Source organism: Streptopelia decaocto (assembly GCF_964273445.1).
Source record: "Streptopelia decaocto genome assembly, chromosome: 11".
NCBI classification, from domain to species: domain Eukaryota; kingdom Metazoa; phylum Chordata; class Aves; order Columbiformes; family Columbidae; genus Streptopelia; species Streptopelia decaocto.
In genome coordinates, this window is record NC_138666.1 from 16233908 (window position 1) to 16249982 (window position 16075).

Genomic DNA, 16075 nt, shown 5'->3' on the forward strand with positions numbered 1-16075 from the left:
ACACGATGAGAATTGGAAAGGAAATTTGAGAAGTTGATAATGCTAAAGAATGACATATTCAAAGCCTTCACCTTCGTCTTTTCCACAGTATTGCAGTTAAATGGATGAACAGTAGAAATGGCAAAATGAAGGTCTGCATCTGTATGAAAAGGAAGCAAAACACTCAGCTTGATTTTCCTCCCCCTGTCATCCACTCAAAGCTGTAATCTTTCAGTAAGCTGAGGATGGAATGATCTACATCTTACCATGCTTTTAATACACAGACAAAACATTAGTCTTAGAAGGTATGATTCTGCTGAATTTTTAAGTCTGAAGTGCTTGCTTGAATTCAAGTATTTATCTAAACTGGCACTTTTTTTTCCTACCTAAAATAGCTATAGTTAATGGGTCAAAACATAATTTGCCTGTCCTGTTTGAGCTCACAGACATTTGTACAAGTGTCACAATCATTCATGTGACACTTGTCTGCTTTATTATTCCGTGCCAAAAATAAGCAAATGTTTACAACATTTGTTTCTCTGAAGCATCTAGAGAACATATAAGACATGAGTAAGTGTAAGCTGGGCAGCTTAACAGATACCAAGGCAGCTACTTCACAATGCTGCTTTTTTGATCTAACCTTCTCCTCCTTGTGTTCTTTAAATTGTCATTATTATAAGGATGTTTATAATCAACTCAGTTATGGTCAAGCGTGCATTGGCCTGTAAATTCAAACCTCCTGTCCCCCCGTCAGCCATTCCCTTCCTCACAGGCACAGAGGAGCTCCATGGCTGCAGGAACCTGAAATATCCCGAGTATGTGGGCACATGGACCCCTCACCAGTTCTGCAACAGAAAGCGTGAGTACGTACACAGGCTCTTTGATGGCAATCACAGCGCAACTAAACGGCTTCTTTCTGTACTTCCTGTATTTTAATTTCACAGCTGCTCTTTACTGAGACTTACACAAATAACCATTGCTAGCAAAGTATGGGAAAGTTACTAATTGTTAAAGGGTTACATGAAGATAATTGTTCTATTTCTTCTGAATTGCCAATACTGATTTTGCTGTGAGGGGGGATTATGGAAAGAAATGGAACACTAGAGACAGGAAAGTACTGTTACCAAAATAATCTAACAAATGCAAATACAGCTCGCTATTAACAAAAGTGTCGAGTCTAAGACTATAGACAGATGTTAGCTGTGGATCCAGCTGTGCTGATCAAAGGCTTTATGCCCCCCAGCTGCTCCTCACTGCCCCCTGCTGAAGTTATTATCCTGAAGATCTGCCAGCAGAGTAGCTCGTATGAGTGCTCCCTAATTCACTCCAGGCAATATCAGCCCGTCTAACCCATACCACCTATTTACATTATTTAGAATAATCCAGTTGATTTTGTCTAAAGTGAGCGCACTTGCACCAACCATTCCACTGACAGAAGTTCACCGTGGTGACCTCCGTAAAAAGTCACAGGGGTGGCAACTAGTGTAGGCGCTTGCACTGTGTTTGTCTTTTTGAAGCCGTAGAAAACAGTCACTGCTAAAATACCATCTCCCCCAATAATATGAATAAAAAGCATTTTTAAAATTGCCTAAACAAATAAAGCCATGACTAGAACCTGTTTTCTTTTTTTTTGCAACAAAAAACACCCATGGAATTTTCCTACTGAACTACACATAGGACTTACAAAAGCACTGGCATTTGAACATGGCCCCAGCAGTAATGATACAGATCTCCCATAATTTAAAATGTGCACAGCACCAAAAACATCACCTTTGCTCAAAGAACACTTGTAAGAGATCACTAAGAGTAACAACTTAAGCCACAAGCCAAAGCATTGTTTTGTTTGGTGATTCTGATTTTAAGTTAATAGATTATGTTTGACTCAACTTTCACACTGAAACGAGCTGAGATTTTTGTTAATAAAGACAAAATTAAATATGCGAATCAGATAACATTTAGAGCTGCAAACTCCTTTTCTAGATACATGTTCCCTTTCCAATCTGTAAAATGCATTGTAAAATAGTATTTTCTTTTCTTAAAATCTGCAAAATTTTGGAGCATCTTATTTTTGGAGTTATATTTCAAGCCGCTCAACACACCTTGCCCAACCTAATCAAAAGGTGTCTACTGTTACACTACATGTTAAAGCAGTCATTTGATTTCTAAATACTAATCACAACTATATTTGAACTGGATTTCAGCCTGCTCTGGTAACTTCTGTCTTGAGGTGACAAACTGGCAGTACCTGAATTCATTACAGCCTGATTAATTATGCTGCTTTCATACAAAGGGGAAAGAGACTTCAATCAGAAATGGTAACCTTAAACAGTACCTGTACAGCAGAGTATCAGAATATCAATCCCAGATTCATGCACCTTTCATTTGCTTTGCAAACTCTTAGTAATTATTTCTCCTTTACCCATCACAGAGGTCAGCTCAACTGCAACTGGTTGAATAACCAAAGGAAGAGGTTCAGAAGAGTTTAGTCAATACAATTTATACAAGTTAGCTGAAGATATTGAAAATGCATCTTGTGCTCCCCACTTACTTTCCCCAGTCTAACTCCACTATGCATTCAACCTCTTTCTCCCCCAGCTGAACACTGAAGAGAGCAGGAGTTGGGGAATAAGTCGGGAAGAGAGGAGTGGAGTCAAATGTCAGAGATCTCTTTTCTCACACAGATGAGGACTTGCCAGATTTTCACTGTCTACATCTTTGGAGGTGATTTCCTTAAATTATTCAGGAGCTGAGATTCACCTGGCCATTACCTTCTTCTAAAGCAGGTCTATCACGAAACATACAGATGGCCCAAAAGATCCCTTTACCTAGAAGGCAGTACGGGATTCGCTCGCTTTCTTCTCATGTTTGTTAATGTGCAAAGGCAAATTAAAACAAGACAAGAATCAGACACATGCGTCTAAATACGCACTGCATAATTAAACTGAGAATGAAAACAAATCAAAGTTATATATGTTTAAATAGCATTTATTGTTCCTTAACATAAAGGAACAAGGAACTTGGCAAATATTTCTTATGAATAAAGGCCCATCTTCACACAAGTCTGGGTTATGAATAGCAATGAACAAGATAAGAGCGCGCAAGATAAAGCCAACTCCAGTCAGCCACAGACAGAAGCAGAGCCAGACCGAGGATGGAAGAATTCCCATCCTGCTGGGCTACAGAGCGTTCCTACACAATCGTTTAATGCCAACGCGCACCAGCATTTGTACTGAAAGAGACACTTCAGAGAAATATTTTTAAATGCAAAGTTCGGGATACCTTTTTTTTAATATATGGATAATACTCAAAGCATATTTCTCTCTACAGACTTAGGTCTCTCGTGCTTAAAGTCTGTAACATGCCTGCGTGCTCTGCTGCTAACGGCGATTTAAAGAATGTGCTGTACCTACAGAATTGTATTATGGAGATCCTAGAGGATATGACTAAAACTTGTTGAAATTAAGTCCTAAGAAAATATCTAAATGCAGGTGATCGGTTAGGGTTTGGTTAAAGTCAAGAACAGGAGGTGCTCCCAGGTCTCTCTCATAGCCAGTTGCCGCTAATAATAAATACACAGGGTTGACTGTGGAATCACGTGCTTTGGAGAAAAATGCTAATGCATTAAAAATACTGCCAGACCAACAGGCTCTTTCCCCTGTCATTCGAAGCCACCATTGTCCTGTACGAACAAAAAACTGCAGGAAGGAAGCTTAGACTGTCACACTCTACCTGCAAAGAAAAAGCACTACCAAACCATCAACTGTTGTCGTCTTCACCTAGGGATGCTGCTGCATTAACTTGTCAAAACAAAATAGATTCTTTGATAAATTATATTGTTTAAATACTTAAGGCACCTCCCCCCAAACTCTCATCTTTATCCAGTTTCTGCAGACAAAAATCTTATTTTTGTCATGGATAAGACATTCAAAAATAGAATAACAAGCAATAGGAAAACATTTTGTGAATAAATTAAAACAAGATGTAAAATTATATTGTTCATTAAATTGCTAACACATTATTCTAAGGAGAATGAAATATAAATAAAAACGAAACGGGTTTATTTTCAATTATATGGTTGCCTTCTTTTCAATATTTTTCCTCAAAATCTAACCATGAAATGAATACCTTTACGTGTCTGAACGACAGAGATGAAAATATGTATCTGATATTTTATCAATTACTATTAACTTTAATATTACTATATTTATTCAAAGATAAAAATATATGTATTTCAAAGATACCTAAGCCACCACAAATTAATCTTAAAACTTGCCGTAGAGAGGATATCTCCTTCCGAGTCTCTTTGATTTGGCTGGCTCAACCAATCTGCTACGGCCATTCAACCAGTTAAATAAATTTCTATAATGATTTCACCGTTTTCGGCTGCCGATCTGCAAGTTCTTACTGTCAACATGAATTACTCTGTATGCTGCAATTCCCCCATCAATTGAGACAAAGTATGACTGTTGTAGTGTTCTGTTAACATGACATGCTCCTCGTGTATCTGTATTCCAAATGTCAAGACGATACGGCACAGCCGGGCAGAAGTGTTCTATTATCAGATCTACAAGAACAATTCACACTAAAGGGTAGACTTCAGAATAGGTAGGGAAAGCATTTTTTTGATATGCAATCTCTAGTTTGGTGTCAATTCTGAACAACTTCTCCGTGTGACGGTGTCTTTCTATGCAACTGGAGTGTAAGCCGCTTAAGGAGGATTAATCTGACACAGCTTGATTTGTCTGTTTTACGTGATGCTCATTCTAACCAGACGTAAGTCAGGTAGCTTTGTCTTGAGAGGGAGAGCTATTAATGAGTTGCCTCTTTTCTTTTCCTGGAGGAAAATTGTATCAGAATTTCACTACAAATCAGAATTTTTCAGAAAAGAGCTACTCAAATATACAAAAAAAATGCTGAAGATAAAAATATACCTCTGAAAGCCTTATAAATATATATAGTTTTTACTAAGGTTTTTACACTCAGTACATAGTCTAATGAAATAACTTAGAAGTAAGTTAGAGATGATGGAGCCTTGTTGAAGAATTATTTCAAAATTAGAAGACTGATGTTAACGTCATCATTTAAATAAGAAAAGCAAAAATCTAATTTTGTAGAATCTCTAGTTGGAGAAGCATTTTGACAAGGAACACTGCTTTGCTTTCTCCCACCCACTCACTTAGGACAATTTAATAATTTTACCACAGTAGTATATAATACTTATATAGTAAGGGCAGAAATATAGAAAATTAAGTTAAAATGCAATTGGTCTTGATCATCACCAGGATAAATGGCTTTAAAGGCACTATATAACCTTTTAAAAGTTGTCTGAAGTCCAGAAAACCTTGTGTCTCAATGGAGCTGGTGTAAAAAATACATTTGGCTTCATACCAACCAGGATTTACTGCTCAACATAGGCTGAACATGTTGAATTACGGATTACATTTTTATATATATATGGCACTGTAGAAAAGAAACCTCAATAGGTCAAACCGACTTATTAATCACTATAGCTAAAATAAATACTGTGAATAACATCAGCTAACGGCCCACAAACTAGATCTAGGTAGAGACTTCTAAAGACACTTGGAAGGTTGGAGTCTCCAGCACATATCAAGAATGTCAACCAAAAAGCATTAAAATATTCATTAAGCATTCTTAAATTTCATTAATTGCTGCAAACTGATCAGATATCAAGCTGAAATCAGAACGTATACAATCTATAGATTTGACTCTGTAGAGACCAAAGTCAACATAAACAGAGCTGACTTTGCCAATTACTTGAAGACTTGACTTTGGACACGTTAGTTACATCTTCATTAAGAGTTTTTAAAAATAATGTATTATTGCTTAAGTGATTTGGATACCGACAAATGCTCAAACCTGCAAATTATGATCTGGCATGAAATCAGATCACCTATTGTAATTCTTGCCTTTAATAGGAAAAGCTGCAGAACATGGCCTATTACAGGTAAGATTGTGAAATGAATGAACGTTTCACAACACTAAGAAGTAATTAATTGAAGATTCAGACTCAAAGTACTTCTTGAAGAAAATAATTCTTCTGGATTCTCAAGCAAGAAATAAGACACTCTGGTGCCAAAGATTTCCAAAGATGTAATTTTTATTCACAATTTCTTCAAACAGAGAAAAATCTACTTTCTATTTTAATTTTCTTCTTCTGGAAGCCCTTTCATACTGGTTCTTAGTTAAGGTATATTATGAACTGAAAAGAATACTAGAAATCTTGACTACTTTTTTTCTAACATCACTGGCAATTACCATTACTTTGAAAACCCTGCATACCTGAAAACAATGCTAGGAACAGTACCTGCAGTTCTTCACTAGAGGTTTGTTCTGTTACTTAGTAAGATAAAAGCAGCATAAAATTCATCCCATCTCATTGTAGCTACAGCTGAGGATGTCTTATAGACTGACAATGTTGTCCAGAATAAAAAGGTGGAAAACGCTGTAATGTGAAGCTCAGCTAAAGGAGGGAAGGGGAAACAACATACTGAACTTGCATTTTCTATTATTCATAAAGAATTACTTATAGAGACGAGAAAATTAATTTTGGCTCTGGAAACAATGACCAGGCATATTTTCTGGGTACAACAGATTTTGCTCACCTTCTGCTTTGTAAAGATGGTTCTGTTTTTTAACTGTAATAGGAAAAAAAATAAAACAAATGAAAAAAAAAGGAAAAGAGGGGTTGATGAAACCCTGCTAAAGAGAGGAATGTAGGGGACTTCTTTTACAGCTTGCAAAAAACATATCACAGGCCAGTGATATGGCCTAGGAAAAAAATGCCCTCTGCCAACACCTCCCCTATAGATAAAGCAGGCTGCAGTGCTGCTGTCTTTTTGATCAAGAGAAGAAATCCCACGCCAATGACTGTTTCCCCTGACAGACTGCTTGTCCTGTTTAATGTTACATGAGAGCACCAGCCTGAATTTCCCTCCCCTCAGAGCTAGTACCACTACCACTGATTAGAGATGCTGGTCTGCCTAGGGGTACTCACTTCTTTGGCCAAGGCTGTTTAACCTGTTGTGCTCCTTTTATTCCCTGCCTTCTCCTTTGGAGGTAGAAACTTTGCCTTTTTTATGGATCTTACAGCATGCTCACTGTCCTAACAGAGCCTCCTCTAAATTGTTCAGTAATTGGTCCATCATACAGATGTTCAGCTCTTGTTATGCTCCTGGCTTCACAAGAAACTGTCATGCTCAAAAAGACTGCAGAAATGTATCTTTTATTGATAATTACAGCATGGGCCAACACTGCTTCCTTGCTGCTAAAGCATTGAAATCACCATGTAAGACACCTTCTGCTTTCTCAAACACAGCTGGAGAAGATTCTCTTCATTCACCCACCCATACAACACCACTATTCTTTGCCCTTTTGTTTGCTGAGACAATTATTACGCCAAGATTACTACAAACAGAATTGAAAAGGCAACATACGAACTAGCAGTGGAAACAGGTCTGCTGCACTACCGCCTTCAGACAGCTAATCCACAGGCCCTGCTCAAAGCTCATGGTATAAATGAGTGGGTGAATTAGAGCAAGATTTCCCAAAGTGGTTCAACGGCCTCGGAGTCTCACTCTTAAGGACTTGGACTCCTCGATGACCTAGGCTTTCCATATACAATCTTTATATTAGTTTAATTTAGTTTTAGTTAACTATGAAATACATGGGTGTGGATTCATCCTTGGAGAGGCGCTGATACAAAACTAACTTATCAGGTAGTCAAACTGCCCTGTGAAACTCACTCCAGATTCCCGCACAGTGGTGCCAGTTAAAAAAAGGTATAGAAATTGTAATTTTATTTAAACCAATCTAACTTCAAATAGACCGCAAAGTGAGATTTTGTTCTGGAAACAGGGGAAAAGGAGGGGGAAAAAAAAAAACCCAATTTGCTTGATAAGACATAGACACACTCATGATAATTTTATCACCATGGTCCCTCTAGACCATAAAAAAAATTCTTTAAGATGGTTTTAACTTTTCTTTTTGACTGTCTCTTCCATTTTCCATGTTAAAAAATATATATATATATAAAAAAAGAAAAAAAGAGCTTCAAAAAGAGTGCCAAGGCCAGGGAGCTGCTCCATGCCCTTCCCTTCCCATTGCACCTCCCCTGCAGCAACTGGCTGCCAGCCTCTAACTGGAAGGCAAGCAGTAACTAAGTAACTAATAAATAAGGAGTACACCACTAAAATAAACAGTACCCTAGCTATAATTAGCTAGCACAGACAAGCTGCTGGTGGTAGATGTCTCTCCGAGTTCCCTCAGGCCCTCTCCAGCCCGACTCCCCCACAGAATCCCTTTAACCAGCATGCTCCTGTTTGACTCCAGGCAAAACAAAAACAAAACCCCTTTTTTCCTACTCGCTCACTAGAATGGAGCATGTAACAAAAGGAACACCAAGATGAAGATCCCACTATCAGATTATTTCTTCCTATGTTACTCCTCTGAAAGCAAAACACAGCCCGTAATATCCAAGACACATTGGGAAACTTCGCAAACCTGCATTCACCACACACTGAGGGTCCCAAGGACTTTTGTGGTCAAATAACATGAGACTTTTCAATATGCCAGTTTCCAGAACGAAAACCCTGAGTTTACCATTGAAAAAAATATAAATGAATAAGTGAAATAAAGCGTTTCCTACATCAGAATCAGTTACAGATTAGCAAATCCGGGTTCATGCAGTAGAAGACACAAGGAGGCTGACAAGAACACTGACATACAGAGCAATCCATACAGGGTTATGGCATGGAATTAGTGATGTACACAAGGCACGTTACCAACCACTGAGCTTAACACTAAGCATGAGCACGTGCTCTTGCAGGTTTGGAGCTCAAACACGTCGCTTCTCATGAGTGTGGCCAAACAGCACCCATTTTACTATCTCTCTTACAAAGAAAGGATGTCCAATACACACCACTCATGCAAACTTGTACACAGTTTTTAACAGAGCTGAAAGACTACTTTCAGCACAAAGTTTAAATATCTGAGCCATATCTTTGAACTTTATCATTGGCAAATCTTTGCCACTTCAAGATACAGGTCTAAACCTTCCCATGTGTATGTGAAAAGTTGCACCTTTTCTGGTGGAGTTCCAAAAATTATCTTCACTGACGTGTAAAACTGCCATAGCACTTTGGGCCTTACCTTCTGAACTCAGTGGAGACTCAAGTCAATTTTGACAAACCCTCACTTAGATCCTTTCAGACGTTATCTTAGTCTTAACAGTTATATTTAGCCATAAGGAAAAAAAAAAATCTGGAATTAAAAGTGGCAGAAAAACAGAGGCTGCAAAATATATCTTATCCTTCAGTGTCTGAAGACCGGGAAGACAAATGGAGAAGACAAATGCAAATACAGAAAAACCCAACCCCAAACAAAACCCAAGCTTGCATACCCTCTGTCCCCACCAATCCTTTTGCAAGAATAACACCGCTCTTTCACAGTAACCACAGCAGATCTCTATAGGGACTGACAAATAATGGATGAACCAACTACTCAAAAGCGATTTTGCCAAGTTCTCATTTTCCATGCTGATAAGCCACACACACTATATTTATGAAGTAGCCATAAACAAAAAGACTGTATTTAATATTACCACGTTGATAAAATTTTTCCTTTTAAAAAATGCAATATTTTTTTCCTTTTTTAACCAAGGAGGTGGATTTTGATTTAACAGACACAACAAAACACTACTTAAGACTCTAGTAATCAACCTTTGAAGAGCAGAGAAAGAAATGCTCTAAAGGTCTGGATCAACATCATGTGGCCAGGTGGGGTCAAATACCATTTCCATCTCCAAATGAAGTAAAAATAAGATTTGTCTTGGACAATAAGGGAAAAATATTAATATCATTGAACCTCTGTCAGAATATTCTGTGTTACACAGATCAAAGGAATACACACAGTATGCAAACCTGTCCTACTAGTAAAAAAGAATGTTTTTGCTGGCACAGAGCCACGTTGTATTTTCTTGTATTGCTGCCTGGCTTTTTCCTCCTGTCAGCTGAGATCCATGCAGAATCGTTCTACCGCCTCCTGTTTGCAACAGGCACAGAAATGTATTTCTATACATTCACTCCAAGTCAGAATTATTAATCATCACTGTACATATCGCATTATCAATCATCTCTCTGCTTTTTTCTTCCTACTTTTCACTGCTAACTTTGTAAAATTTCAAAAAATGAAACCAGAATTCTAAAAAAAATAGAATGTGTTCATCATAGGCTAAAACACGGTTTGAAAATATTTTTTTATAAACAGAAATTAATCATTGAGGCAGTTTATTTTTAAGTCAAAATCTCATTGATTTAAGAATGAGAAAAATAAGTGCGATCATTAATTAGGAGAACACCTATACAGCCTTTCAAACCACTGATTTTCAAATTGATATTAACACATTCTGTGTGAATGATTTTAAGATTTGACTTTTGAAAACAGGAAGCAAAACAAGCCAGAGAGGCTGAAGGTAAGCTTGAGATTTTCAAAGACTTATAAAGTAGTATGCATGTAACTATATTAAAAAAATATATAAGGACATACTCCTTAACTTTCTTCTGTCTCATTGAAAATTCAAACCCACATATTGAACTGATAGTTCTGGGATACCTCAAATGAAATCATAACTGTCAGCAGCAGTGATATCCTACACCAAAACACGTCTGAGATAAGGACTGTGCTCTTATCACGTCACAGATACATGAAGCCAAGAGTGCTTGAAAAGGCAATGATACCATAAATCATAAAAATTCCTCCTGTTCTGCTGTTAGTCTACAGGTTTAAAAGCGCAAAAAGCAAGCTGTAACTTCTTGGACCATAAACACTTGCAAACGGTGTTCTGGTCTGTTATATCTGCTTTCATATAACTCAGGCTTAACAAGTGTAAAGGATCTGGAGATTCCAATGCTTTCTAAACATATCTTGACCACTTAAAACAAAAAGTGATTCATCAAGAGCCAACTATACAGTATGAAGACCAAGCTGAGACTTGAGTTGTAGAACAAGTGACTCCAAGGATCTTTGAAAGTGGATGCCATAAAATTACTTTAGATCCAAGAAGGTGAGGGAATAGCCTAGAGATTTGCCCAGAGCATGGCAATCCCACTGACTGGTGGTTTTTCCCAAAATAAAAGACTATTCATTGGTTCTAATTCTTTCAGATCTGTCAGAAGCAGTTATGCCTCACAGTCATGTTGGCTGATACATGAACTTCTAAATCTGCATGATATTCTTTGAGTAGACACTTTGGAGAGAACCCAATGCATAACCCTGCTGTACTAAAGACTTGTGCAAGAGACACTACACGTCTCTCTGTAAAGAAAGGAAGGAAACAAGGCCAGGTTTTCCAAGAGGGAGCTCCATCATACGTTTTATCACATCTGACCCATTCCAAAGAGAAAATTGCCTAGTATCCCAATTTCTTCTTAATATTGTTAAAATATTAACGATGGATTTGAGGAATAATTGCAGGGGTTGCTGAAATGTCTATGGAGAACCCAAGCATGAACTGAGAATGCCAGCTGTAATCTGTGCAAATTAATGGCGTTCAGTCCTGGATAACTAAAAAGAGACTATAGTCAAAAGTACTTTTTTTCAACCGTGCCATAGTAGCCAAGCGCCCCCCAAATAATAATGAATTAATCCATACATTTCTGCTTAGAAATTAGGAATTACTCTTTGTAAAAAGCTCTGATAGAGGGGAATATTAAGTATGTCTGCCTTTGGAAGTGTCTGGTATAACACAGATTTCCAAGTCTCAAAACAGAATCTTAATCATGTTTTATACAAAACCTTAACATGAAACCAGCTTTAAAATGCTCAAATTATACCATCTGAAAGATGAATTTAATTAAAAAAAAGTGGTGCTTCATACCCGGAATACATTTCACAATCACTTTAGTAATTAGCTTTTCTCTACACTAAACATCTCTGTTTTAACTGTAGTTGTTTTGGGACTTTCCAGGTCTGCAAGAACATTATCCTTCTAGACTAATATAATGGTTGGAATATACTGGATGAGTATCAGATCTCCCTTGAGTGCAGGCCCAGCATATGGTCCTGCAAATTGAGGAACATGGTATTGGGGATAGTTTGCTGGATGTCCTTAAGATGACTGCTCTGCCACTATGTGAGAAAGAGGGTTTTTTTCTTATCCCTAAAATGACTGTCTTCAATAAGCAGTGATTCACTGAACTAGCCCTGAAGCTGCCTTTGGAAGCTCAGTATTCAAAAACCATCTGTGCCAGCAAGTACCAGGAGAGGGCTTTCACTTGATATTTAAACAAATTATACCCTCAGATATTTCAAACATATACTCTGTATTTATGTATTTGGGAATAGTAGCCATAGGTCTTGATGAAAAGCCAAATTACTTAATTATTATTATTGTTCTTAAATACAGAAAAATACTTGCATTTAACCCCTACACTTTAATTCCATAGTAAAAAAATGAGGGCCTTTGAAATACGCAAATTCTGCATTCTTGCCACCTTAGCACTACTCAAATATTTAACTTGTAAAGTTAAGTGACCTAGTCTTATGAGGGATAAGGCTTTTCTTAAAGCTTTCACTCTTACAATTACATAAAAATATCTATTTCATAAGCAAAACCAATTTAAAATCCTAATTCTTAAAAGCCTTACGCCTGAAGAAAAAAGCTTGAAAATGTGAACTGAATAGATTCAAAATCCAGCTCAAAATTTACTGTTTTTAATCTGACAGTAGAGGTGCTTTAAAGAGCTTCCTAAAGAGCCTAAGCAGGTGCTGTTTGTCCTTTCCTGTATGTCATCCACTCCTTCACCCTCCTCTTTACCATCCTGGGCACCAAAACGAGCAATTAACAGTTCTCACACAGCAATATGGATTAGGCAGTACTGCTCCTAATCGCATGACGTTGCTCAGGAGTTAGACACCGAACGTGATAACCATGCAATAGATTCCAAAAAACAACTAACAATTAAAAGGTATTTTGCAATAATTTTGTCCCATATCCTTATATAAATTTAAAGCCTATAAAATTCTGCAAATGCAATATTTTCAACTCTGCAAGGCAGAGAAGCTGAAATCTTCCAAAGGCTTCTCATTTCTTTTTAGCCCTTCTCTTTCACTCTTTATCTAAACTGCATTATAATAATAAGCAGGCTGAATTACTGGTGAGCTGCTGACTGCTACAGAGGAAGCTGTGTTTCCAGGAGGTGATCTAAAATACAAGACAACAAGAAAGGTACTAAAAAGCAAGCAAATGAAGGGCAGGTGATCTCAAGTTTGCTGCCTCTGCCTTGTTGTAAGTTCCTTTTCTGGTGCTCGCTGGGCTCTAGGCCAAACTCCTTCAGCAGGCTAAGCAGAAACTATTCACTTTTGTACTGCTATTGGGTTAGTTTTCTGCCAATTTATCAAATGGAAACGGGTTAGCACGGGGTACAACAAGAGCCAATGAAAGGGAAGGGGCAGGAACGCACTACCAGGGACTGGGATCGAGATCAGAGCCAGATCAGCTCGGGCTCCGGTGTAATCACAGTCTGACACCAGTCACGCCCGTGGGGACAGCGTTATTTGAAGACATCTCGCCCCTGCTCATTCACTTCTCTATCAAATATTTTTCCACATTTTTTGGAAAGGAAATTTTTATATGGCTGCATGGACAAGCGAATCAAACAACGTATACGATGGAAAAATAACCTTACCCCAAAACTGCTAATTTTCTATCTCCCCAGGTAAAAGTAATCAAAAAACCCCAGCTGTACTAGTACAGAAGAGGTAAATGATGGGCCTGGCCTTGGTAACTTAAGTTAATCCTGCCATCTGAAAACAAAAGTCTATTTAGGTGTGGCTTGAAAAGAACCAAAGAAATCCAGATGAGCCCTTGCAATGTCAGACAGAGAACAAGTTTAAAGAAAACACTCTTGAACAAGTGCTGATGGAAAAATATTTGCAATTATGAGCACAAGCTTCTTCACATTTATAAAAGCCATGTAACAGCTGTTTCTCTGTATACAACAAAGAGTACTTGATCACAGAAACACTAAACTTTTCCATCAACTTTTTCTCTTCAGTAAAACAACCATCACTACTCCCTAAATCAACCTGCTCGGATCAAAAGGGCATCGCTAAAAAGATCCTACTTGCAAAGAGAATTGTGAGTATTTCTGTTGAACCAAGAACAAAAGCTGCAACAAAACCAGACATTTATGTCAAAAATGATTAATGAAGAGACCAGCAACTTCAGTGACAAAAACTGGACATTCTGACAAAAAGAAAAAAGAAAAAAGAGAGCAGGCCAAGAAAGCTCTTGCCAAGTCAGGCCTTGCAAACAGAGATTATCAGTAGCAAGGATTTAAGAAGCTTAGAAATTGCTTAGAGAAATCAGAGGGTCATGGACCGCGGTGGAAGTCAGACATCTGAGGGTGGAACTGGGCTAAGGGGTTGTCTGTAAAACAGGACGTAGTTTTCTATGTTGTTTATAATCTCCAGAAATCCAAAGAAGATAAATTAGATAGTGTTAAATAAACAACGCAAATTTCCAGTAGCTTTTTCATGACAAACACTCTGAGGAGTTTATTTAATTTCTGCATCACAGCCCTATGAGTAGCTCAGAAGCTTAAGAGAAACGGAGTTTCTACCAGCCAGCATGCATGACACAGCTCCTACAACTGACTTGAATAATCCAGATATGGTCTCCAAGTCCTTGCAAGCAGCTTGGAGCCAGGACTCAGTGTGGGCTGGGCAGGGTGGTTGGCAGCCGGGGGTGAGCAAAGGGAGCAATGCAGGCTCAACTGGCAGAACAGCCACACGATTCATGAATCCAGGACATCATGTATCGGCAAAACCTTCAGGGATAGTTTGTCAATTGAATAACACACAGAAGTTCAGCAAAATCTGGGTTACAGGAACAACAAAAGGAGGTAAAAATCCTCCAGAAGCCTTTGGATTTACCACAGACCTTTATCTTTCCTTGACACACTGTACCAGAAGAGTAAGTAGTGTCTGGAGCAAGGGGGAAGCTGTTTACCACAAACCCATTCCGGCCTGTACCTCTGAATAAAAATGTTTCACCAAAGGTGATCACAATTTGGTTCATCATACCATGAAAAGATTGAAAAAAGATCATTTTTTAAAACATGGGCAATCGACAATAAAAATGTAATTCTCATACTTAGGAAAAATATTCCTTTGGTGAAGTAAAGACAATTGGAGACTGTATATTTGTTAGAAACCGAAGGGATTCATGTACAACCGGAAGGTTCAAATTATTTTAAATTTATCTTGTGTGAAAGCCATCCAGTTGAGCTTGTAATGAAAAGTTCTTTTGGCCTGTTGCTGCAGGATTTCTTGCAGAGGCATATGGAGAAAAACAGAATATGGAATGTGAGACAAGGAGAGAGACTGAAAGGAAGAGAATTTAACAGGACAACACCAACCCCAGGAAGCTCCCTCAGTCTGAAACTAATTTGACCAGAAAACGGGAGCACCTCCTACATATCTGAAGTCATAAGTCAACTTTGGAATATAAACAAGATCCACTTCTATTCCTGGCTCAGCTAGTTCCTTAGCACTAATCTTAGTACATTAAAAGAGAGAGAGAATTCAGATAAAAGCTATCCAAAAAGGGAAACAAAAAAGCCTTTGGAAATGCCTGGCATTTAGACAGTCAAATGTCTGAGCCAAAACTGTTAGTCAGTTACTCAAAACAAAACGTTTGCATTTTCATCAGAACAGACATAGAACAGGGAGAACTATTTTAACTCCTATTGTGTAGGCATTTTTAGGAGAAATAAGAAGCCCGACTATACCTGTACTACACAGCACAGTACTCTGTAAGAGTTATCCAAGGTAATGCAAGCACATCACTGTAGTTCTCCACTTTCGTTAATACGTAACCTGCTTTTGAGGATTTTGCGTTGCCTTGTGTAGTATAGCTATTGCTCCCTCCAAGATAACAGGAAAGGTATGCTAACAAATCTGATTCTACTTCTAGAGCACATTATATTATTATTATTATTATTACTACATAAAATTTAGCATGATTACAAACTTGTCTTTGCAGTTGCAGGGGATAACCAGCCATACTCTAAAA

The 16075-nt window shown here is 37.9% G+C and overlaps 1 protein-coding gene across 4 annotated transcripts in view; it reads right to left on the reverse strand.

Annotated features, from left to right (window-relative positions):
• LOC309444830 (transcription initiation factor TFIID subunit 4-like) overlaps positions 1-16075 on the reverse strand; it is a 132656-nt gene that overhangs the window by 24165 nt on the left and 92416 nt on the right. Inside the window, exon 15 of one of the 4 annotated variants that reach the window (XM_082062968.1) lies at positions 4417-4543. The exons of the other annotated variants lie outside the window; for them this stretch is intronic. Within the exon in view, the coding sequence (XP_081919094.1) occupies positions 4538-4543 (6 nt within the window). The 3' untranslated portion in view covers positions 4417-4537. Of the gene's footprint in view, positions 1-4416; positions 4544-16075 lie in introns of those variants that run through there. 4 annotated transcript variants of the gene reach the window in all.